Source organism: Triticum aestivum, chromosome 6D (genome assembly GCF_018294505.1).
Source record: "Triticum aestivum cultivar Chinese Spring chromosome 6D, IWGSC CS RefSeq v2.1, whole genome shotgun sequence".
Classification (NCBI taxonomy): Eukaryota; Viridiplantae; Streptophyta; class Magnoliopsida; order Poales; family Poaceae; genus Triticum; species Triticum aestivum.
The window spans coordinates 77,226,484-77,250,701 of NC_057811.1; the positions used below are offsets into that span (position 1 = coordinate 77,226,484).

A 24,218-nucleotide genomic window follows, 5' to 3' on the forward strand; every position below is an offset into this window, starting at 1 on the left:
ATCCTTCAGAGAGTCCTCCGTGGATGCATCCCACGAAAGCACGCTTCAAGGCAGGCAGAGTCCGGGCGAGTCTCGCACGCTGAGCCGTCTCGATGAGGTCGGTGCAGATGTCCGGCTCAGGGCCCGGCTCGCCGATCTTGCCAATGAAAACGTGGATTCCGCCGAAGGGGACCCGGTACCCGTACTCGATTGAGCCGGCGTCGGGGCCCCAGCCTGCGTCGTCGATGTAGAGCTTGCCGCGACGACTCTTGGTCATCCGGCCCACAGCGTATCCCTTGAGCCCTTCGAAGCTGCCCTTCAAGAACTCAAATCCACCGTCCGCTGGCCCCACGGTGGGCGCCAACTGTCGTGGAATAGTCACGGCAGATGCCCTCGTGAAAGGACTTAGTCGTGGAGCCATCGCAACTAGGAAGCTTAAAGGGGTTAAAGCGGGACAAAGGACACAAGGGTTATACTGGTTCGGCCCCTTACGGTGAAGGTAAAAGCCTACTCCAGTTGAGATGGAATTACTAGGGTTTCGATGACCAGGGAGCGAATCCGCTATGCCTGGCTACCGATTTGATGTTACTTGCCTTAAGCCGCCGGCGGGTCATCCCCTTATATACACGGGTTGACGCCCCGCGGCCTACAGAGTCCCGGCCGGCTTATAAACAGTATCCGGCTCGGTGACTAGTTAACCTTGCCTTACAACACAAGTCACGCCATTACGGCGGTTTATCACTACGGGCCTTAAGTTGCCTACGGGCTTTAAGCCCTTTATTGAACCGCCATCTTCAAGCTTGATATTGGGCTTCATATAATGAATTGCTATAGCGTAACCCGGCCCCTCCTGGGCGGGTTACACCAGTAGTTACATCCCCAACAGCGGCGGTTGCTGTTCTGTTGCGCTGGTCCTATGGGGCCATAGCACAACGACTTCCCGACTGTCTACTACAACAAGTTTTGTCCGGATCCGACGAGGGAGGGGCGATAACGGCGGTGCGCGTTCGGCTCGCTTCAGTGCGTGTAGTCGCCGCTAGGTGGTTTACGGACCAGGATGTAATTTTTATTATTCCTGGTATTCGTTGTATTGCCATGATTGAAGATGAATAGATTGGAAGTTTTCTCGCAAAAAAAATATTTAATAATATATGTGAACTATCCCTAAGTATCAGGTTGATTGCTTGCTCAGAATGCTTATGTTTGTGCAACTTAATTTGGATGCAATCAATGGGGAGGAAGGACAAGACTATGTTGGAGAAGGCAATATGTGTGATCAGATTGCTCCGTGTGTGCTTAGATCTTCCTTAGTGCGCAATCGGGAGAGAAGAAACCTACTTTAGACATGTTTGATGTGCATTCACCGATACTTTATACTGTCACGGGTCACCCCGTTGTCTAGGTCGTCCTTAACTACAAACATATGGTTACCCATGAGCTTTGTGACAATGTTAAGGAGGAGAGCCATATCAGAGCATCTCCAACAACATCCATATAATTTGGTGACCCTAGTTTTAGGTGTGGAGAGAGAAAGTTTTGGGTCACCAGAAATTTTTCTGCATTTTCAGCAACCCAATAACCGATGCCCTATAACTTGAGAACCACATGAAATATGACGATCCGGTGGCGGGGAGGAGCTCAGAGGGGATGGTTGCCCGGTACTCGGGGATGGCAATGGGAGCATGGGAATGGCGATGAGGTGACCGGCGACGGTGGCATGGCGCTTGGGGAAACATCGGGAGCTTGGGAATGGCGATGAGGTGCTCGGGGACGGTGACAGGAGCTTGAGGCGCGCATCGGGGGCAGATCCGACAGTGTGGAACGCGGTGGAATGGGACAGCCAAAATTGGGCAGGACAAGGCGATGGCAGCCCGAGCTCAGCGGCGGTCGTGTGGGTTGTGGCGGTGGCCCCCCGAGTTGCAAGATTGAGCGGCAGGGTAGTGGCAGGGCTCGAGGGCAGCCATAGGAGTCGCCTTAGCCGAAACTGTCAATGAAGCTCGAGGCTAGAAGATTGCCCAACTCCTCAGTGATAGTAAATTGACGGTGCACCTCTTGCATTGACCCATCTTCGACTGAACGGTGGTATATCGTATGTGTCAATCAAAAGGTTAAAGAATTATGGCGGCTTGTTTTGTTAGTGGTCGTTTGATGGTCTAAGAATCTTGATATAATTTTAGTTATATTTATGGTGTTTATACTTAATTTATACTTTCGGTGAACTTTTTATTATATGTCTGGAATTTTTTGCTAAAAAGAAAACAGGAATCTCATATTTTTCCCATGACAGAAAGATTAGGACACACAGTCACGCAGGGGCAGGACATAACTGACCTTTGACCACTTGGCATCTCTTCTGCCTGAGGATGGTTGGTTTCGTCATGTGTTTTCTCTGTTGCTTGAACCACCGCCCCCACTCTGGCCGCCTGCCAACACGCCGTCGCTGCCCACTTCCTCCATCGCCATCTTCTTCCGAGCGCCAGCTTCGCTCCGCACCATCCACCGACGAGGACGCCGGCCACCACCGCGAAGGGCACCGGTAGGACGGACCCTGCGCTGCGCCGCGACTGCCTTCCCCCCACCCTCACCCCGGTCTCCGGCGTTGTTGCGAGAAGAGAACCCCCATATGGCCTGCGACCAGGGGAGTGGAAACTGCATGATTCGGTGAGTCCAAGCTTGGATTTCTGTGCTCAATGTTCGATTGTTGAGCATAGAAAGCAAAATGATTTGCCAGCCCATCTGAATTTGGTTACAGTCTTACAGATTTACAGGATCTGCTTAAGCCTGGAAAGGAAGTTCAGTCTAGTTCCAAGTTGGGTTGAGTGTCTGACCTCCAGTGATTTGTCGTCACCGACACGCTCCCACATCCGCGGCAATGCCACACGTTTGACCCGGCTCTTCCTCCAGCTTCGTCTCCTCACGCGCCAACCAGCTGTTAAACAAATTACACCATCATCTGGGCTCTGGGACACTACGGTCGGAGCTTGCGCATCAACTGTTCGACAATTTGCTGGAACAACGCGTCCCAGTATCTGCACGCGCACTCAATGGCTTATTTGCCGCACTCGCGTGCGCCCCGCCATCCGCCGCCTGCATTGATGGCCCTGCCCTCGCCATCGCTCTCTTCAAACGCATGGCACGAGCAAGATGTTGTCAGGTGATGGCACCCACCAATCACACCTACAACATACTAATTGACTGCTGCTGCCGCTCGCGCCGCCCTGACATAGGGCCCGCCTTCTTCGGCCTCCTCCTCAAGACAGGCATCACGGCAGGTGTCTTCACCTTCAACGGCTTATTGAAGTGTCTCTGTGACATGAAGCGGATAGACGAGGCTCTAGGTGTGCTGCTCCACAGGATGCCCGGCGACATGCCTGATGTCATCTCCTACTCAGTAATTATCAAGAGCTTTTGTGACAACGGGAGGAGCCAACGTGCACTTGACCTGCTCCGGATGATGACCAAAAAGGGACTGACCACTCCCCCAATGTGGTTTCATACATAATGATCATTGATGGATTAATTAAGGAGGGTGAACTAAGCAAAGCATGCGCTCTATTCCATGAAATGATGCAGCAGGGGTCGTGCCTAATGTGGTGACTTATAACTCCATTATCGATGGGTTGTGCAAAGCAAGAGCATTGGATGAGGCAGAGGTGGTCCTTCGACAAATGGTTGATAGCGGTGTTCGACCGAATGTTGTGACATACAGTAGCCTGATCCATGGATATTCCACTTCAGGCCAGTTTGAAGAGGTAGTTAGGTTATTGGAAGAAATGAGAGGTCAAGGTGTCAAACCAAATGTTTTTACTTGCAACACAGTCATGGACTACCTTTGCAAGCATGGAAGAACGAAAGAAGCTGCAGAACTTTTTTATTCCATGGCTGAGAAGGGCCATAAACCTAATATGGTCTCACTCTATTATGCTTTATGGGTATGCTAAAGAAGGATCCCTTGTTGAAATGACTGATCTCTGTGAGCTGATGGCAAGAGACGGTATTGTACCCAATCTCCATTGTTTCAGCATATTGATTAATGCATATGCTAAGTGTGGAATGATGGATGTGGCTATACTTTTCTTCAAAGACATGTTGAAGCAGGGAGTGAACCCTGATGAAGTCACATATTTAGCTGTGATAGCCGGGTATTGCAGAGTGGGCATGATGGATGATGCTATGGAAAAATTCAATGAGATGATTGATATGGGAGTACCACATAACACAACTGTTTACAGGTGCATGATTCAGGGTTACTTAAATCATGGTGATTTCTTGAAAGCAAAGGAATTGATTACTGAAATGAAGACCAAGGGTATCCATCCTAGACCACGGAAAAGCCAAAGAATTGATCCAGGGTACCTCATGACACAACTGTTTACAGGTGCATGATCCAGGGCTATTTTCGTCATGGTGATTCAAAAAATTGATTACCGAAATGAAGAACAAGAATATTGGTCATAGGCTGCAGAAGGGTAATGGTAATGGAAGGATACATTATCTTTGACATGGTTAAACCCACTGGTGAGACCTGATGCTATTACATTAACTTCAGTTACCAGTGGATATTGCTTAGTTGCCAAGATGGAAGAAGCTTTCAGAATACCTAATGCAATGGTACCGGTTGGTGTGAGACCTAGTTTAATTATGCAGCACTTCTCGGTGGCTGTTGTAAAAATGAATGGATTGATGTTGGGCAAGAGTGTTAAACCTGTATCCTACAATTTATGTTTCTGGCATCATATTGGATGGAGAACTTTGTTGCATTATTTCAATTATTGTCGCAGCAAAAACTTCTTACTGTTTCATGTGTTACTTTTACTGGCACATTGACTTGATAGTTAAACTGTTGTCCTAAGTAAGAACTAAATGGTAATTCAGATTGGTGCTTCAGTTTAGTCTTTGGTAAATGTTGCATGTCGGCATCAAAGTACACTCAAATTACTAGAGTGTTGCCTGAATAGATAACTGATGTGATCGAACTGAAAATATAATGGTGTTTTTGGCGTGCTTTTTAACCCAATGTATTTTTCTGTCAGATCTAGATTAGTTTGACAAAATGAAAAGCTAATGTGTTTTCTTTGTTGAAATTGATTGCCAATTGAGTTTTACTTAGTTGCCCGGCGACAGTGATGTCTATACACCACAGGTTCGGAAACAGATCTCGCCAAAGGACAACTCTCATTTGGTACAGTTCTTGCCCTTACAATACTATTTTGCTACAAAGGCTCGAAGTTCTCGCTCTGATACTCACTGAAAGTCAGGGATTAAAACACCTATTCGTTCTGTGATACTTACTGATATTCAGAGATAAAAACACCTATTTGCTATACGAAAAATACCTCTGTGATTACCATAGAATTGAGCAACCTGTGATGCATGAAAATAATGTTACTCGGCTATACTAAAATCAGAAAATGTTGATGTCTGGATAATGTTGCAGAAGTCTCGATGAGGCTACCAAATGCGTGCATCTGAACAATTTATTTGAGGATGCTCAGTTCATTGATAACCCTGTCTAGTGTCCACGAAGGAATATTCCATCACTAAAGTAACTCTCTGAAAGACAATATGTCATTCTGGAGGTGTGCTAATTAAACAATGAAAAAGGAGTGTTGAGACTGAATCCCCTACTTTTTCATGTGCTTATAATTCGAAGTAATTAATGGGGGTGCTTTTTAGACTGCTCTGCTCCAGAAGTTTATGGTTGCAAGCTTGCTGTCTCTTCAAAACATTCTGAAATTCTCATCTCATAGCCTTTACCATTATATCTGCATGCATTTCTCTTATTTCTGGAGCTCATTTGATTACAATTTCATGTCTAGTGATAGTTTCTTCTTTCTATCTTGATTTTACAACTGATCCACATGTACCCATCCTATGCTATATATTTAGATTAGTCCCTTTGGCACACTTTGTTTTTGGAACTATTCCTTTGGCACACACTTGCAATCTATGAGTACGATACGTAATAAATCTGAAGAACGGAGCCGAGTTCCAACACGATCCGATAGAATTTGCAACTTGGACAATCAGTGATACAGGAGCATAAGGAAACTTCGAGAAACATCTGATAACCTCACAATGTAAGCTGACAGACTGAAGATGAGGGGAGAGGAATCACAGAGGGGAGTCAGGTGAGGGAAGACTGATACTGTTATCAGGCCTCGCCTCTATTGTATAGCAGAAAGTTAATTCAAGGCATACTCAGCACGAGACAATTTATTATGCGCACAAGAGGTTGCCAAATAAAGCGAACCGGATACAGATTGCAAGCTTCAGAGGCTGAAGCTGAAGCGAGAAAGTACCAAAATTGTTCAGAATATCATCTGTTTCATCAATGGAATTGGCACTCAACAAGTTTCAGTAGGCTTGATTGCACACAGTCGATCCTCTCTTTTACAAAAGAACATTGGAAAGAAGATTGTGAAAGATGAAATAAATTTTACTAGCACGTCGTATCAAAACGAAATAATTGAACCACATGCATCTGTTACTCTGAGCTCAACTGAAATTTGCACCATAATCCTCTTGCTCCAAATATTGAGTAGACAATAATTTCTTGTAATCTTAACAACTAAACAAGAGCCGAATGAATATACATGAAAAAATCTTTGAAGTAACACAGAAATTTCTAGTTCCAGCCCTTACATAAGTAGCAAACCATGAATTACACATAATTATTGGTGACAACAGCAAAGTCATGGAGATTTAAAAAGATAACAAGGCTTATTTATGAAGTGAATATGGGAGTGCAGCATGCAGCATTCACTCCAGGAGGGTATTGACAATGGATTTTACGTTGAGCTTCTTGAGGTCAGTGTAAGACTGACCACAGCCAACGAACATGACAGGAGCTCCAGATACATACACCATGGAAAGCGCTGCTCCAACCTTGTCATCAATGGTGTCAAACTTGGTAAGCAGGATGCCATCTATCGATCTAGCAGTGGGAGCAGTGGAAAGGTCTGTCAGTTTCTGGCTAAACTTCGTGAGCTGATCAACAGCATCATTTCCCACCAGAGCTTCTCCCACAAACAAAACCAGATCTGGGTTATTGAGATTGATGAGCTTGGAGAGTGCCCTCATGAGTGGCTCATTGTCTTGCATACGCCCTGCGGTGTCGACAAGAACAACGTCTGATTTGTTCCGGGTGGCTTCCTGAATCGCACCCTTCGCCACTACAGCTGGATCCCTTTCGTATCCTTTCTCAAATATTGGAATCTGAAGCCTGCGAGCGTGAGTACGCAGCTGCTCAACAGCGCCAGATCTAAAGGTGTCACATGCTGCCAGCGTGACACTAACATCATGCTGAAGAAGCCAATAAGCAACCTTTGCGAGGTTAGTGGATTTTCCTACCCCATTAACCCCAACAAAGACGATGACATATGGTGCGCCACGGTCCTTGGCAGCATGAATATCTCTCAGTACGTCAATAGATCGCCTTGGGGTCAAAATGCGGACCAGAGCCTCTTCCATAGCTGTCTGAACAGAAGAGGATATCCGTGTGAACGACCCAAGCTTCTTGCCTAGGAGGCTAGCAGCGACCGATTCACAGAGCTTCTCTGCAATTTCCTCGGCTACATTCTTGGTCATGAGCCGGTCTTTCAGAGATTTCAGTGCAGGTTGCAGATCAGACTCCTTCACTTCCGCATTGCTACCTGCAATGCTCCTGAACATTGAGGAGAACCACCCATCCTTTGCTGTGCTCCTCACAGCTTCATCCTTGTCCATCATGCTCTTCCCCTGGTTGACAGCCGTCTGCTCCCCAGCCCCTCCGCCATGATCCGCTGGGTTGGAGTAATCCAACTTCTGCTCGGATGGTTTCTTATCCTTGGGCACAGGTTTCTTGTCTCTCCCTGGTCTCGGTTTCTTATGCTTGTGCACAGGTCTCTTCGGCTTGTCTCCGCCTTTATCATTGTGCGGAAAAAGGATCTTTTTTATGTTTTCCAAATTAAAAGCCCCGTTGTTGGGACCTCCTTCCTCCTCCCTTTTCACAACAAGACCACCATGGCCGGCATGAGAATTCTCTTCCAAACCATTGACGCTACCATCTGCTGCTGGGCTGTGCTTCTCCTGCCGGGAAGGTTCACCATCGGAGTCATCCTTCCCAGACTCATCTGCCGTCTTCTCACCCTCACCACCACCGCCACCGCCACCATGGGGCTGGGGAGCGCCAGGGGATGAAGCTGCTGGACCAGGCTTCGCGGAGACGGAGGATGGGCGGGACGCGCGCGCCTCGGCCTCGAGATGGAGCTGCCGGAACCTCTCCCCGAACTCGTCGTAGGACACGCGGCGCGGGTCGTAGATCCGCGCGAAGTCGGCGCTGACGGCGGCCAGGAGGTCGTCGACGTACAGGAGGTGGAGCACCCGCCTGTAGACGGCGACGAAGACGAGCCCGAGCGCGTTGTCGTAGGTCCATCGGAGCGCGTGCGGGCCGTGGGTGAAGCCGGCGGAGGCGGAGCGGCCCTCGAGGAGGAAGGACCGCACGAGGGCGTCGATCGGGGAGCCCTTCAACGCGGCGGCGGCGCCGGCCAGCGACCACAGGATGAGGCCGCCGCGCGTGAAGATGAGCAGCTCCTCCAACATGTCGCCGGCGATTTGGTGGCGGAAACCCTGGGATTGCCCGCGGCGGCGAACTGAATACCAATCGCGCGAACTGAATCGAAAGACTGGCGAGGCGTGGGGTTAGGGCTGGGCTGGGCCTGGGCTATGTAGCGCCGAAACAGACGTACCCTGACCCGGACTCGGACACTGTCAGTCTATCCGAATTTGAATATACTTTGGTAATTCTTCTAAAAGAAAAGAATATACTTTGGTAAAGAACGATTTTTTTTCCGAAAAGTCTAATGCCCACACGTGTGGGCGTTAGCCAACTCGCGCACACGCATCCGTCGCCGTCCAGTAGCTGCTGCACGAATCTTGACACGATCTGGCTGATTTCGTGTGGCACGTAGGACAACTCGATTGTGTGGCGTGTAAGAGGGGTCGCCCGCACGCCGGTTTCCTCTCCGCGGTCAACGGTTGCCACTCGGGGGCATGCGGTGGGACTACGGTTGCGCCCACACGCGTCGCCCGAATGTGGTTGCCGTCTAGCACGGCTCTCTACTTCACACCCCCATCGTGCGGTTCCATTTACTCCCCCCACTTCTCTACTCATCCAACCCACCATCCGCAGCAGTTCATTCGATTGGAGGAGAAGCCGATAGGAGGAGGAGGCGGCGGAGGCGGAAGAGTCGACGGCATTCGCGGCCGTCGGTGGGGCTCGCCGGACCAGAGAGTCTACGCCGAAGTGCCCGCAGCTTGAAGGTAATGCTCCTCCCCGCGCTGACATTCCTCCCTGCATTTTCCCCTCTCCCCTCTGCGCTGGATTTCTCCGCTCGAGATTCATAGTGATTACGGCGTAATCGCGATGCTCCGGCGTTCCCGTCGGCGGTGGAGTCCCGTGTTTGCCGTTTAGGATGGCATTGCGCAGGTCCGTCGCCGCCGCGGTGGCAGTGATGCCGGTGTGGCTCGCCCTGTCCGCAACCACATCCGGGTGTTGCGGTTCGATTTGAGCCGGCATTTTTGTAGTTGTTAGTCATGCCTTGAAATGCTGTTGCCATTGGTGCAGGAAGTTTTTTGTTGGTTAATTTCAGGGTTTGATAGTTGGGATTGAACCCTAGATCTAGGTAGTTGTGTTTCAAAGTGAATTACAAAGGCAGCCATAGTAGTTCCAGAAACTGTATGCACTGGATGGCAACTAATTTCCTGATTAACCGTGTCAGTTGCCACAAACATGCTTACCATGTGGCAACTAATTTTGTGAACACACAATGGCTGTTGCCATGCTGTAGGCAGCATAATGGGGTAAATTCACTATATTGTAGACTGAATTTGCGTTTTGCCTTCTGACTTGTGATATATGAATATACATGTCAACTCGTTTTTAATACGAGGTCAGGGTGTGTGTTGTCAGATTACATGCTGTGTGGTGGATGTTTTTATGCACTTTTTGAATTGTCCTGCACTTTTAGCATGGCAATTTGAACCTATCACACTTGCCTGTGAAGATATGGCAACTCATTTTTATATCAGGACAGGGTGTCAGTTGCCACATTATATGTTTGTGCATTGTAGTATGTGTCCTTTTTGTTTCTAGTTTCTTTTGCGTTAACATGGCAACTTCAACATTTGTTAAATTACCTTATGAACTATAGATTTTTAATGAAGCCAATGTGTTTAGTTGCCACATTTATTGTTGGACAATCGTAGGGGGTGTGGGTGTTCATAGTTATGTACTGTCTCGAAATGCTATTTGCGAGCAGTGCAGGAAGTTTTTTGTTGACGAATTTCAGGTTATGATAGTTGCCAGTGAACCCTAGATCTAGGTAGTTGTATTTCAAAGTGCAGTAAGAAGGTAGACATGATAGTTTCAGTAACTATCTGCACTGGATGGCAACTAATTCCCTGATCAACTGTGTCAGTTGCCACAAATATGTTTTCCATGCGGCAACTATTTGTGTGCACACACTATGGCTGTTGCCATGCTGTAGGCCTGATAAAGTGTAGTAAATAGGTAGTCATGGCAGTTTCAGCAACTATGTGCACTGGATGGCAACTAATTTCCTGATCAAATGTGTCAGTTGCCGCATAGTATAATTTCCATGTGACAAGTATTTCTGTTAACACACTAAGGCTGTTGCCATGATATAGGCAGGACAATGTGGCAAATTCTCTGTACAATACACTCACTTTTTGTGTTTGCCATACTAACTTGTGATATCTGAACATGTTTGGCCGTACTACATGGCAACTCATTTTTTAATATGAGGCCAGTTTGTGAGTTGCCACATTACAGGTTGTTCAGTAGATGTTTTCAATGCTTTTTGAATTGTCTTGCATTTTAACATGGCAATTTCAACCTAGTACATTCGCCTTTGAATATATGACAACTCATTTTTTGTATGAGGCAGAGTGTGAGTTACCACATTATATGTTGCCACATTATATGTTACCACAATATATGGCAACCTAGTACTTTTTGCCACTTTCAATTGAGCCTTTGTGGCAAGTACATTCTGTTAGGTGGCAACTGCTTACTTCATACTTCCATTTTCACCCTGACATTTTTGCTTTGTTCTTACATCAGCAGAATGGCTCACGGCGATCATCAAGACGATGATGATGATTTCATGGAGTTACCTCGGCAGAATCGCGCAACTGGACGGACAACAGACGACGATGAGGCAACTGTCCACCCCCCCACACCCCCCTTTCAATGTCATGTTGAGTTTGCAATCGTCTGATAGGGACTAAATTTTCATGATGGTGAAACATGGCAACAAATGAACATTTCTCTGTTTTGCAGAAGAAGAAACGTAATCACAATAGGGCTTCACAGGAACGCCTGACTATATTGACCGAGGGATTTACCGACGACCAGAAGGGAGCTGCTGCTGAGATGGGGATGCAGGTTCTGATGGATGTTCGGTGCAAGAATTTAGTGAACCCTGTATGCGATTGGCTCGGTGAGATTTACGAGCCCGCCTCCAGGGAATTTGTGATTCCGGGATGTGGAAGACTGCCGTTAGACGAGGAATCCGTGATCTGCACATTGGATGTGCCCCGTGGAGAGATCAAAGTCCCGTATGAGGTCAATAATAAGATTGAGGAAACGTTGTTTGCCCGTTTGTTTCCTGGGTTGACATCCATGCCGAACACGACCGTGCTGGCAAATTCACTGGAGGGCATGACAACCCATGGCGAGGTTTTCAAGATGAAGCTACTCATGTACCTTATCTCAGTTGTTTTTGCGCCAAGCACATCTCTTCGCCCAAGCAACAAATACTTCCCCATCCTGGTTAATGCTCTATCTCCACTACTTTTATTTTTCCTTCAATCTTTTGACTCCTATGTCATCTGTAAGCTAGTCACTGCCAGTTTTTTGATGTTTTCCCATTTGATTTCTGATGCAGCAACTTCTTGTCCTGAAATTTGTGTCGTGCAGGAAAAACTGAAAGATGTGAAGAACATGAATTGGTGTAAGTTCATTGTGGACTTCCTGCATGATGCATTCTCAAACAAGATGTACCAGAAGGGTTGTCGACTCCATTTAATGGTATTTTTTGTACTAGTCTTTTGCAAACACTCTTAGCTCCTTGAGTATGCATGGCAACCATGATGGTGACATTGTGGCAACTACCATCATAACAAGATGGCAACTGCCAACATAACTAGATGGCAACTAACACATCTAGATGGCAACTAACAGAAATACATGGCAACTCTTTTCTTTCTTCATGCCCTCCAACTTGATGATTGAAGGAACATACGTTAGCTTCTTTTTTTTGCAAAATACCATGATGGCAACTGATATTTTTTTCTTTTTACATTGTTGTACATCAGCTCATGTACGTCGATCGTCTTGATCTGTCCACTGTGTACTTTACTGGGATAGGAGGCCCGCTGTCTCCACACAAGTTCACTGTTTCTGCGTGGACTTACGATGCTGTCAAGGCTGTGGTTGCCGCTGACAAGATAACTGATACGAAATACGGGAAACTGCAGGTTAGTTCTGGCTTCTTTCTTTGCACGACATTCTTTCATTTTTGACGCTGCATAACATATGAAAAAATCCCCATACGGCAACCGTCCGTGGCTAACAAGAGATGACTACCTTGTTAGCCATGGCTGTCTGCGTATGGTATCCATGTCTTACCTCACATGGCAACTCTGTCATCGACTTTGAAACTTCTATCCTCTTCCTCTTTTTTATTTTTATTTTTTGCAATACATGAACTGTTAGTTAGTGTTCATTGTTTTCTCTCTTTACATGCTAGCTGTTTTTTTGTTTTTTTCCAGCTAATGGCCAAGCATGCTATAGACTACAGCGTGTTTGGTGGGCCTCAAAACTTTGGAAAGTGGATGGACGTGCACTCAGCTCCGTCTTGTCCTGTTGAGGTAATCAAGGATATATATCTATGGTTGTGTTTGGTTTATTTTGATCTTGTGCACGTGACTTTAATACGGGGTGGTTACTGCTGCTTCTTGTTTCGTGCACAGGCGAGGGCACCTGTTGAGCATCTAATTGGGCAGTTTGCATCCGGAATGACCAGCTTGCTCGGGAAGTTGGTTGAGGGTTGGACGTCCCTTAATGGCTCTGACAGCGACGCGGTTGCGAGGCAGTTCACTCCTTTTGTTGCAGAACGGACACATCGGCCAACTGGTTGCCGTGGTCGGTACGACTACAATAGCTCGTAGGAGCTTCCGGACACACAAGATGAACTAGATGGAGATGCTGCGCTCGACAAGGACGATGATGATGACATGGAGAACGTGCATCATGACACCGACGATGATGAACATGTTGAAGTTCGTGCAGGTGGTAAGAAGGGCAAGGGCGCACCAGATGTCCCCTCACCGGAGAAAGTCAAAGAACATACAGCTGCGAGAGGCAAGGGGGTGTCACCCTCAAAGAGGGGGAGGGATCCAGAGGATGTTGGGCAGGGCTCTCCTGTCAAGAGACCTAGGACCGATCCCTTAGCTGCTAGGAGGAGGTTTGACTTCTATTTTAGTGTTTTGTTTTGTCTCTCCTTTCGAACAGACTGACCCCCTTTTTTCAATTTGTTTTTGCTAAGCGTGGCAACGATTTTCGTGTCTGACACTTGGCAACTTTTTTTGCCTGTTTCTTATATGTGCAGTGAGGCGACAGCTGGTGGACGAGCAGTTACGAAGAAACAAGCACCAACACCCACCCGTGTTTCTGCTCGATTGAACAAGGGTGCCCCTATTGCTGGTGACACGCCTTCCACTAGGTCATCTCCTCGTACGTCGACGTCCAACACCGGTGATCCTGTCGTGTTGCCAGATTTGAGGAAGACAGTCAAGAAGTAGGTTATCCCTGTTCTTTTTCACCGCCATATTGCTATATTTTTGCTTTTCAATGCAGCTGTTCAGCTTGCCACATGGGCTTCTGGCATGAGTCCCACATTTGCAACTGTTGTTTCTCCCATGCTCTATTTCTTTTTACTACATGGCAACTCCTGCTTGTTTTGCATGGCAACTGTTAACTAGTCAAGATGGCAACTCTTATTCCACCTACATGGCAACTACCAGCTTTTCCATTTTGTTTGTGCACTCATCCACACCTAGTTTTGAAATGGCAGTCCTGGCACATCACACATTTCTTACATTTTTTAAGATGTGTACCATGGCAACTCCTGCTTGTTCTACATGGCAACTGCTAACTAGGCCACATGGCAACTCTTATTCCACCTACATTTGCAATTATCAGCTGTTCATCTAACAATGTTCGTGTGTGTTTTTTTTCAGGGTGAAGAAGACTACCACACGCGTGACCAAGCAGAACCCAGAGACCCACTCGAACGCATACACTCAAAGTTGTCGACAGGTGGCAACTCAGACATTCATGAGGCGCCAGTGGACAAACCTGTTGCTTCAGCGTCCACTGTTCCCACTAGCTCTGATGCAAGCGGCCGAGCATCTCCGCCAGTTGCAGATGTGCAGGCTACGACAGCAGGCATCCGTACATCTGGGAGTGACGAGTCGGTATCTGCCAGGACTGCTGAAATATTGCCCACTCTGCTGGCAATGAAGGATGCTGCTGTGAGCCATGCCACCCGATCAACAAGTGTTGAAGTGGACGCCCCCGAGATCAACCTAAGCAAGGAAGATTCTATTGGAAATATGCCCTAGAGGCAATAATAAATGGTTATTATTATATTTCTTTATTCATGGTAATTGTCTATTATTCATGCTATAATTGTATTGTCCGGAAATCGTAATACATGTGTGAATACATAGACCACAACGTGTCCCTAGTAAGCCTCTAGTTGACTAGCTCGTTGATCAACAGATAGTCATGGTTTCCTGACTATGGACATTGGATGTCATTGATAACGGGATCACATCATTAGGAGAATGATGTGATGGACAAGACCCAATCCTAAGCATAGCATAAAAGATCGTGTAGTTTCGTTTGCTAGAGCTTTTCCAATGTCAAGTGTCTTTTCCTTAGACCATGAGATCGTGCAACTCCTGGATACCGTAGGAGTGCTTTGGGTGTGCCAAACGTCACAACGTAACTGGGTGACTATAAAGGTGCACTACGGGTATCTCCGAAAGTGTCTGTTGGGTTGGCACGGATCGAGACTGGGATTTGTCACTCCGTGTGACGGAGAGGTATCTCTGGGCCCACTCGTTAATGCATCATCATAATGAGCTCAATGGACTAAGGCGTTAGTCACGGGATCATGCATTGCGGTACGAGTAAAGAGACTTGCCGGTAACAAGATTGAACAAGGTATTGGGATACCGACGATCGAATCTCGGGCAAGTAACATACCGATTGACAAAGGGAATTGCATACGGATTGATTGAATCCTCGACACCGTGGTTCATCCGATGATATCATCGTGGAACATGTGGGAGCCAACATGGGTATCCAGATCCCGCTGTTGGTTATTGACCGGAGAGGCGTCTCGGTCATGTCTGCATGTCTCCCGAACCCGTAGGGTCTACACACTTAAGGTTCGGTGATGCTAGGGTTGTAGAGATATATGTATGCGGAAACCCGAAAGTTGTTCGGAGTCCCGGATGAGATCCCGGACGTCACGAGAGGTTCCGGAATGGTCCGGAGGTGAAGAATTATATATAGGAAGTCCAGTTTCGGCCACCGGGAAAGTTTCGGGGGTTACCGGTATTGTACCGGGACCACCGGAAGGGTCCCGGGGGTCCACCGGGTGGGGCCACCTATCCCGGAGGGCCCCGTGGGCTGAAAGTGGAAGGGAACCAGCCCTTAGTGGGCTGGGGCGCCCCCCTTGGGCCTCCCCCCATGCGCCTAGGGTTGGGAACCCTAAGGGGGGGAGCTTCCCCCTTGCCTTGGGGGGCAAGGCACCCCTTCCCCCCCACTTGGCCACCGCCCCCCTTGGAGATCTGATCTCCCAAGGGCTGGCGCCCCCCAAGGGTCCTATAAATAGTGGGGGGGAGGGAGGGAAGCACACTACAGCCTTGGGCGCCTCCCTCCCCCCCCCTGCAACACCTCTCTCTCTCTCGCAGAAGCTCGGCGAAGCCCTGCCGGAGAACCGCTACATCCACCACCACGCTGTCGTGCTGTTGGATCTCCATCAACCTCTCCTTTCCCCTTGCTGGATCAAGAAGGAGGAGACGTCGCTGCACCGTACGTGTGTTGAACGCGGAGGTGCCGTCCGTTCGGCACTCGGTCATCGGTGATTTGGATCACGGCGAGTACGACTCCGTCATCCACGTTCATTGGAACGCTTCCGCTCGCGATCTACAAGGGTATGTAGATGCACTCCTTTCCCCTCGTTGCTAGTAGACTCCATAGATGCATCTTGGTGAGCGTAGGAAAATTTTAAATTATGCTACGATTTCCAACAGTGGCATCATGAGCGAGGCCTATGCGTAGTTACTATGCACGAGTAGAACACAAAGCAGTTGTGGGCGTTGAGTTTGCCAATTCTTCTTGCCGCTACTAGTTTTTTCTTGTTTCGGCGGCATTGTAGGATGAAGCGGCCCGGACCGACCTTACACGTACACTTACGTGAGACAGGTTCCACCGACTGACATGCACTAGATGCATAAGGTGGCTAGCGGGTGTCTGTCTCTCCTACTTTAGTCGGAACAGATTCGATGAAAAGGGTCCTTATGAAGGGTAAATAGAAATTGGCAAATCACGTTGTGGTCATACGTAGGTAAGAAACGTTCTTGATAGAAACCTACAAACCACGTAAAAAAACTTGCAACAACAATTAGAGGACGTCTAACTTGTTTTTGCAGCAAGTGCTATGTGATGTGATATGGCCGGAAGATGTGATGAATGATATATGTGATGTATGAGATTGATCATATTCTTGTAATAGGAATCACGACTTGCATGTCGATGAGTATGACAACCGGCAGGAGCCATAGGAGTTGTCTTTATTATTTTGTATGACCTGCGTGTCATTGAATAACGCCATGTAAATTACTTTACTTTGTTGCTAAACGCGTTAGCCATAGAAGTAGAAGTAATCGTTGGCGTGACGACTTCATGAAGACACAATGATGGAGATCATGATGATGGAGATCATGGTGTCATGCCGGTGACGAAGATGATCATGGTGCCCCGAAGATGGAGATCAAAGGAGCATGATGATATTGGCCATATCATGTCACTATATGATTGCATGTGATGTTTATCATGTTTTTGCATCTTATTTGCTTAGAACGACGGTAGCAAGTAGGATGATCCCTTATAATAATTTCAAGAAAGTGTTCACCCCAACTGTGCACCATTGCGAAGGTTCGTTGTTTCGAAGCACCACGTGATGATCGGGTGTGATAGATTCTAACGTTCGAATACAACGGGTGTTGACGAGCCTAGCATGTACAGACATGGCCTCGGAACACACGCAATACACTTAGGTTGACTTGACGAGCCTAGCATGTACAGACATGGCCTCGGAACACGGAGGACCGAAAGGTCGAGCATGAGTCGTATAGAAGATACGATCAACATGGAGATGTTCACCGATCTTGACTAGTCCATCTCACGTGATGATCGGACACGGCCTAGTTAAACTCGGATCATGTTTCACTTAGATGACTAGAGGGATGTCTATCTGAGTGGGAGTTCATTAAATAATTTGATTAGATGAACTCAATTATCATGAACTTAGTCTAAAACCTTTACACTATGTCTTGTAGATCAAATGGCCAACGTTGTCCTCAATTTCAACGCGTTCCTAGAGAAAACCAAGCTGAAAGATGATGGCAGCAACTATACGGACTGGGTCCGGAACCTGAGGCTCATCCTCATAGTAGCCAAGAAAGATTATGTCTTAGAAGCACCGCTAGGTGATGCACCAATCCCACAGAACCAAGACGTTATGAACGCTTGGCAATCACGTGCTGATGATTACTCCCTCGTTCAGTGCGGCATGCTTTACAGCTTAGAACCGGGTCTCCAAAAGCGTTTTGAGAAACATGGAGCATATGAGATGTTCGAGGAGCTGAAACTGGTTTTTCAAGCTCATGCCCGGGTCGAGAGATATGATGTCTCCGACAAGTTCTTCAGCTGTAAAATGGAGGAGAACAGTTCTGTTAGTGAGCACATACTCAGAATGTCTGGGTTGCACAACCGCTTGTCTCAGCTAGGAGTTAATCTCCCGGATGACGCGGTCATTGACAGAATCCTCCAGTCGCTTCCACCAAGCTACAAGAGCTTTGTGATGAACTACAATATGCAGGGGATGGAAAAGACCATTCCCGAGGTATATTCAATGCTGAAATCAGCGGAAGGGGAGATCAGAAAAGAACATCAAGTGTTGATGGTGAATAAAACCACTAAGTTCAAGAAGGGCAAGGGTAAGAAGAACTTCAAGAAGGACGGCAAGGGAGTTGCCGCGCCCGGTAAACCAGTTACTGGGAAGAAGTCAAAGAATGGACCCAAGCCCGAGACTGAGTGCTTTTATTGCAAGGGAAGTGGTCACTGGAAGCGGAACTGCCCCAAATACTTAGCGGACAAGAAGAAGGCCGGCAACACCAAAGGTATATGTGATATACATGTAATTGATGTGTACCTTACCAGTACTCGTAGTAGCTCCTGGGTATTTGATACCGGTGCAGTTGCTCATATTTGTAACTCAAAACAGGAACTACGGAATAAACGGAGACTGGCAAAGGACGAGGTGACGATGCGCATCGGGAATGGTTCCAAGGTCGATGTGATCGCCGTTGGCACGCTACCTCTGCATCTACCCACGGGATTAGTTTTAAACCTCAATAATTGTTATTTAGTGCCAGCTTTGAGCATGAACATTGTATCTGGATCTCGTTTAATTCGAGATGGCTACTCATTTAAATCTGAGAATAATGGTTGTTCTATTTATTTGAGAGATATGTTTTATGGTCATGCCCCGCTGGTCAATGGTTTATTTTTGATGAATCTCGAACGTGATGTTACACATGTTCATAGTGTGAATACCAAAAGATGTAAAGTTGATAACGATAGTCCCACATACTTGTGGCACTGCCGCCTTGGTCACATTGGTGTCAAGCGCATGAAGAAGCTCCATGCAGATGGACTTTTGGAGTCTCTTGATTACGAATCATTTGACACGTGCGAACCATGCCTCATGGGTAAGATGACCAAGACTCCGTTCTCCGGAACAATGGAGCGAGCAACCAACTTATTGGAAATCATACATACCGATGTGTGTGGTCCAATGAGTGTTGAGGCTCGCGGAGGATATCGTTATGTTCTCACTCTCACTGATGATTTAAGTAGATATGGGTATGTCTACCTAATGAAACACAAGTCTGAAACCTTTGAAAAGTTCAAGGAATTTCAGAGTGAGGTTGAGAATCAACGTGACAGGAGAATAAAATTCCTACGATCAGATCGTGGTGGAGAATATTTAAGTCACGAGTTTGGTGCACACTTAAGGAAATGTGGAATAGTTTCACAACTCACGCCGCCTGGAACACCTCAGAGAAATGGTGTGTCCGAACGTCGTAATCGCACTCTATTGGATATGGTGCGATCTATGATGTCTCTTACCGATTTACCGCTCTCATTTTGGGGTTATGCTTTAGAGACTGCCGCATTCACTTTAAATAGGGCTCCGTCGAAATCCGTTGAGACGACACCGTATGAATTATGGTTTGGGAAGAAACCTAAGCTGTCGTTTCTAAAAGTTTGGGGATGCGATGCTTATGTCAAGAAACTTCAACCTGAAAAGCTCGAACCCAAGTCGGAAAAATGCGTCTTCATAGGATACCCTAAGGAAACTATTGGGTATACCTTCTACCTCAGATCCGAAGGCAAGATCTTCGTTGCCAAGAACGGGTCCTTTCTAGAGAAGGAGTTTCTCTCGAAAGAATTGAGTGGGAGGAAAGTGGAACTTGATGAGGTGATAGTCACCCCTTCCGAACCGGAAAGTAGCGCAGCGCGGGAAAATGTTCCTGTGGTGCCTACACCGACTGGGGAGGAAGTTAATGATGATGATCATGAAGCTTCGGATCAAGTTACTGAACTTCGTAGGTCCACAAGGACACGTTCCGCACCAGAGTGGTACGGCAACCCTGTCCTGGAAATCATGTTGTTAGACAACGGTGAACCTTCGAACTATGAAGAAGCGATGGCGGGCCCGGATTCCGACAAATGGCTAGAAGCCATGAAATCCGAGATAGAATCCATGTATGAAAACAAAGTATGGACTTTGACTGACTTGCCCGATGATCGGCGAGCCATAGAAAACAAATGGATCTTTAAGAAGAAGACGGACGCAGATGGTAATGTGACCATCTACAAAGCTCGACTTGTCGCTAAGGGTTATCGACAAGTTCAAGGGGTTGACTACGATGAGACTTTCTCACCCGTAGCGAAGCTGAAGTCCGTCCGAATCATGTTAGCAATTGCCGCATACTATGATTATGAGATATGGCAGATGGACGTCAAAACGGCATTCCTTAACGGCTTCCTTAAGGAAGAGTTGTATATGATGCAGCCGGAAGGTTTTGTCGATCCTAAGAATGCTAACAAAGTATGCAAGCTCCAGCGCTCAATCTATGGGCTGGTGCAAGCATCTCGGAGTTGGAACATTCGCTTTGATGAGATGATCAAAGCGTTTGGGTTTACACAGACTTATGGAGAAGCCTGTGTTTACAAGAAAGTGAGTGGGAGCTCTGTAGCATTTCTCATATTATATGTGGATGACATACTATTGATGGGAAATGATATAGAATTCTTGGAAAGTATAAAGGCCTATTTGAATAAGTGTTTTTCAATGAAGGACCTTGGAGAAGCTGCTTATATATTAGGCATCAAAATCTATAGAGATAGATCAAGACGCCTCATTGGTCTTTCACAGAGTACATACCTTGACAAGATATTGAAGAAGTTCAATATGGATCAGTCCAAGAAGGGGTTCTTGCCTGTATTGCAAGGTGTGCAATTGAGCAAGGCTCAATGCCCGACCACGGCAGAAGATATAGAAAAGATGAGTGTCATCCCCTATGCCTCGGCCATAGGGTCTATTATGTATGCCATGCTGTGTACCAGACCTGATGTAAACCTTGCCGTAAGTTTGGTAGGAAGGTACCAAAGTAATCCCGGCAAGGAACACTGGACAGCGGTCAAGAATATCCTGAAGTACCTGAAGAGGACTAAGGATATGTTTCTCGTTTATGGAGGTGACGAAGAGCTCGTCGTAAAGGGTTACGTCGACGCTAGCTTCGACACAGATCTGGATGACTCGAAGTCACAGACCGGATACGTGTATATTTTGAATGGAGGAGCAGTAAGCTGGTGCAGTTGCAAGCAAAGCGTCGTGGCGGGATCTACATGTGAAGCGGAGTACATGGCAGCCTCGGAGGCAGCACAGGAAGCAGTCTGGATGAAGGAGTTCATTACCGACCTAGGGGTGATTCCCAATGCGTCGGGCCCGATGACTCTCTTCTGTGACAACACTGGAGCTATTGCCCTTGCGAAGGAGCCCAGGTTTCACAGGAAGACCAGGCATATCAAGCGTCGCTTCAACTCCATTCGTGAAAGTGTTCAAAATGGAGACATAGATATTTGTAAAGTACATACGGACCTGAATGTAGCAGATCCGTTGACTAAACCTCTCCCTAGGGCAAAACATGATCAACACCAGGACGCAATGGGTGTTCGATTCATCACAATGTAACTAGATTATTGACTCTAGTGCAAGTGGGAGACTGTTGGAAATATGCCCTAGAGGCAATAATAAATGGTTATTATTATATTTCTTTGTTCATGGTAATTGTCTATTATTCATGCTATAATTGTATTGTCCGGAAATCGTAATACATGTGTGAATACATAGACCACAACGTGTCCCTAGTAAGCCTCTAGTTGACTAGCTCGTTGATCAACAGATAGTCATGGTTTCCTGACTATGGACATTGGATGTCATTGATAACGGGATCACATCATTAGGAGAATGATGTGATGGACAAGACCCAATCCTAAGCATAGCATAAAAGATCGTGTAGTTTCGTTTGCTAGAGCTTTTCCAATGTCAAGTATCTTTTCCTTAGACCATGAGATCGTGCAACTCCCGGATACCGTAGGAGTGCTTTGGGTGTGCCAAACGTCACAACGTAACTGGGTGACTATAAAGGTGCACTACGGGTATCTCCGAAAGTGTCTGTTGGGTTGGCACGGATCGAGACTGGGATTTGTCACTCCGTGTGACGGAGAGGTATCTCTGGGCCCACTCGGTAATGCATCATCATAATGAGCTCTATGTGACTAAGGCGTTAGTCACGGGATCATGCATTGCGGTACGAGTAAAGAGACTTGCCGGTAACGAGATTGAACAAGGTATTGGGATACCGACGATCGAATCTCGGGCAAGTAACATACCGATTGACAAAGGGAATTGCATACGGATTGATTGAATCCTCGACACCGTGGTTCATCCGATGAGATCATCGTGGAACATGTGGGAGCCAACATGGGTATCCAGATCCCGCTGTTGGTTATTGACCGGAGAGGCGTCTCGGTCATGTCTGCATGTCTCCCGAACCCGTAGGGTCTACACACTTAAGGTTCGGTGACGCTAGGGTTGTAGAGATATATGTATGCGGAAACCCGAAAGTTGTTCGGAGTCCCGGATGAGATCCCGGACGTCACGAGAGGTTCCGGAATGGTCCGGAGGTGAAGAATTATATATAGGAAGTCCAGTTTCGGCCACCGGGAAAGTTTCGGGGGTTACCGGTATTGTACCGGGACCACCGGAAGGGTCCCGGGGGTCCACCGGGTGGGGCCACCTATCCCGGAGGGCCCCGTGGGCTGAAAGTGGAAGGGAACCAGCCCTTAGTGGGCTGGGGCGCCCCCCTTGGGCCTCCCCCCATGCGCCTAGGGTTGGGAACCCTAAGGGGGGGAGCTTCCCCCTTGCCTTGGGGGGCAAGGCACCCCTTCCCCCCCACTTGGCCGCCGCCCCCCTTGGAGATCTGATCTCCCAAGGGCTGGCGCCCCCCCAGGGGTCCTATAAATAGTGGGGGGGAGGGAGGGCAGCACACTACAGCCTTGGGCGCCTCCCTCCCCCCTGCAACACCTCTCTCTCTCTCGCAGAAGCTCGGCGAAGCCCTGCCGGAGAACCGCTACATCCACCACCACGCCGTCGTGCTGTTGGATCTCCATCAACCTCTCCTTTCCCCTTGCTGGATCAAGAAGGAGGAGACGTCGCTGCACCGTACGTGTGTTGAACGCGGAGGTGCCGTCCGTTCGGCACTCGGTCATCGGTGATTTGGATCACGGCGAGTATGACTCCGTCATCCACGTTCATTGGAACGCTTCCGCTCGCAATCTACAAGGGTATGTAGATGCACTCCTTTCCCCTCGTTGCTAGTAGACTCCATAGATGCATCTTGGTGAGCGTAGGAAAATTTTAAATTATGCTACAATTCCCAACAGATTCCCGCTCATCTGACACGGATTCCAAGCGCGTGGGTGGTGGCACTTCTTCGTCCACGAAAGAAGGGGCTGAGGCGACAGTTCATAATGATATGCCATCCACAGGTGAGACTCTTGGCACAACAGCTCCAGCTTCTGGTGCTCCAGAGGTTGCTAAGGTGACCGTTACGCGAGCTGGTCTTCCACCTAGGCGTCATAGCCCCCGCAAGCAATCTGCAAATATACCCAACGCGCCGGCTGTAGCTAGGAGCAGCAGAGATGACTCTGGTTATGTGCCTACGTCCACACTGTTCCCACCATCTGCCAGAAGCAATGTTATGGAGAGAACGGAAGACCGGAGTACAACCGACCCAGGTGGCAAGGCGGGCACGACTGACGGAGGTGAACGTGCGGAGCAGACTCGTCTTTACCCGCAGTGGATAACCCCAGCTTAAATCTGCGCACTTCTAAGCTCCCAGTCAACATCGGTGTCCCCTACAGCCCAAACAAGAAGATTGTCAAGAAAGCTGCGACTAATACCGCTGACAGCACGCCCCGCCCTACGAATAAGCCCGATGATTCTGCAGCGGCTGATGCAGAAATGTTTGTTGATCTTACACCCTTGGATTCTGCCCAGCAAGTTGTTCGCGGTCCGGCCAGTAGGCAGGAGAGGCACCCAATGGCCTTCACCCCACCGAGCTGTAGCCTTGGCATCGATCGCAGTCAAGATGAACCAGTGGTGCAAGATCCTTCACCAGTTGCCTTTGCTTTCTCGGCAGGCATGGCCCCAATGATGGCGCAACCAACGGTCGAGGGC

At 47.8% G+C, this 24,218-nt stretch overlaps 1 protein-coding gene and 1 pseudogene across 1 annotated transcript; one reads left to right on the plus strand and one right to left on the minus strand.

Annotated features, from left to right (window-relative positions):
- The first annotated feature begins 2,872 nt into the window (after nucleotides 1-2,872).
- LOC123142451 (protein Rf1, mitochondrial-like) lies at nucleotides 2,873-4,774 on the plus strand (annotated as a pseudogene).
- A 1,742-nt stretch (nucleotides 4,775-6,516) lies between these two features.
- Nucleotides 6,517-8,667, minus strand: LOC123143650 (signal recognition particle receptor subunit alpha). The gene has a single exon (XM_044562599.1). The coding sequence runs from the start codon at nucleotides 8,560-8,562 to the stop codon at nucleotides 6,742-6,744; it is 1,821 nt and encodes a 606-aa protein (XP_044418534.1). The 5' UTR covers nucleotides 8,563-8,667; the 3' UTR covers nucleotides 6,517-6,741.
- Between the last annotated feature and the right edge of the window lie 15,551 nt (nucleotides 8,668-24,218).

Excerpts from the sequence above, each read along its gene's own strand:
- LOC123143650 (XM_044562599.1), bottom strand. The coding sequence starts at position 8,562 with ATGTTGGAGGAGCTGCTCATCTTCACGCGCGGCGGCCTCATCCTGTGG.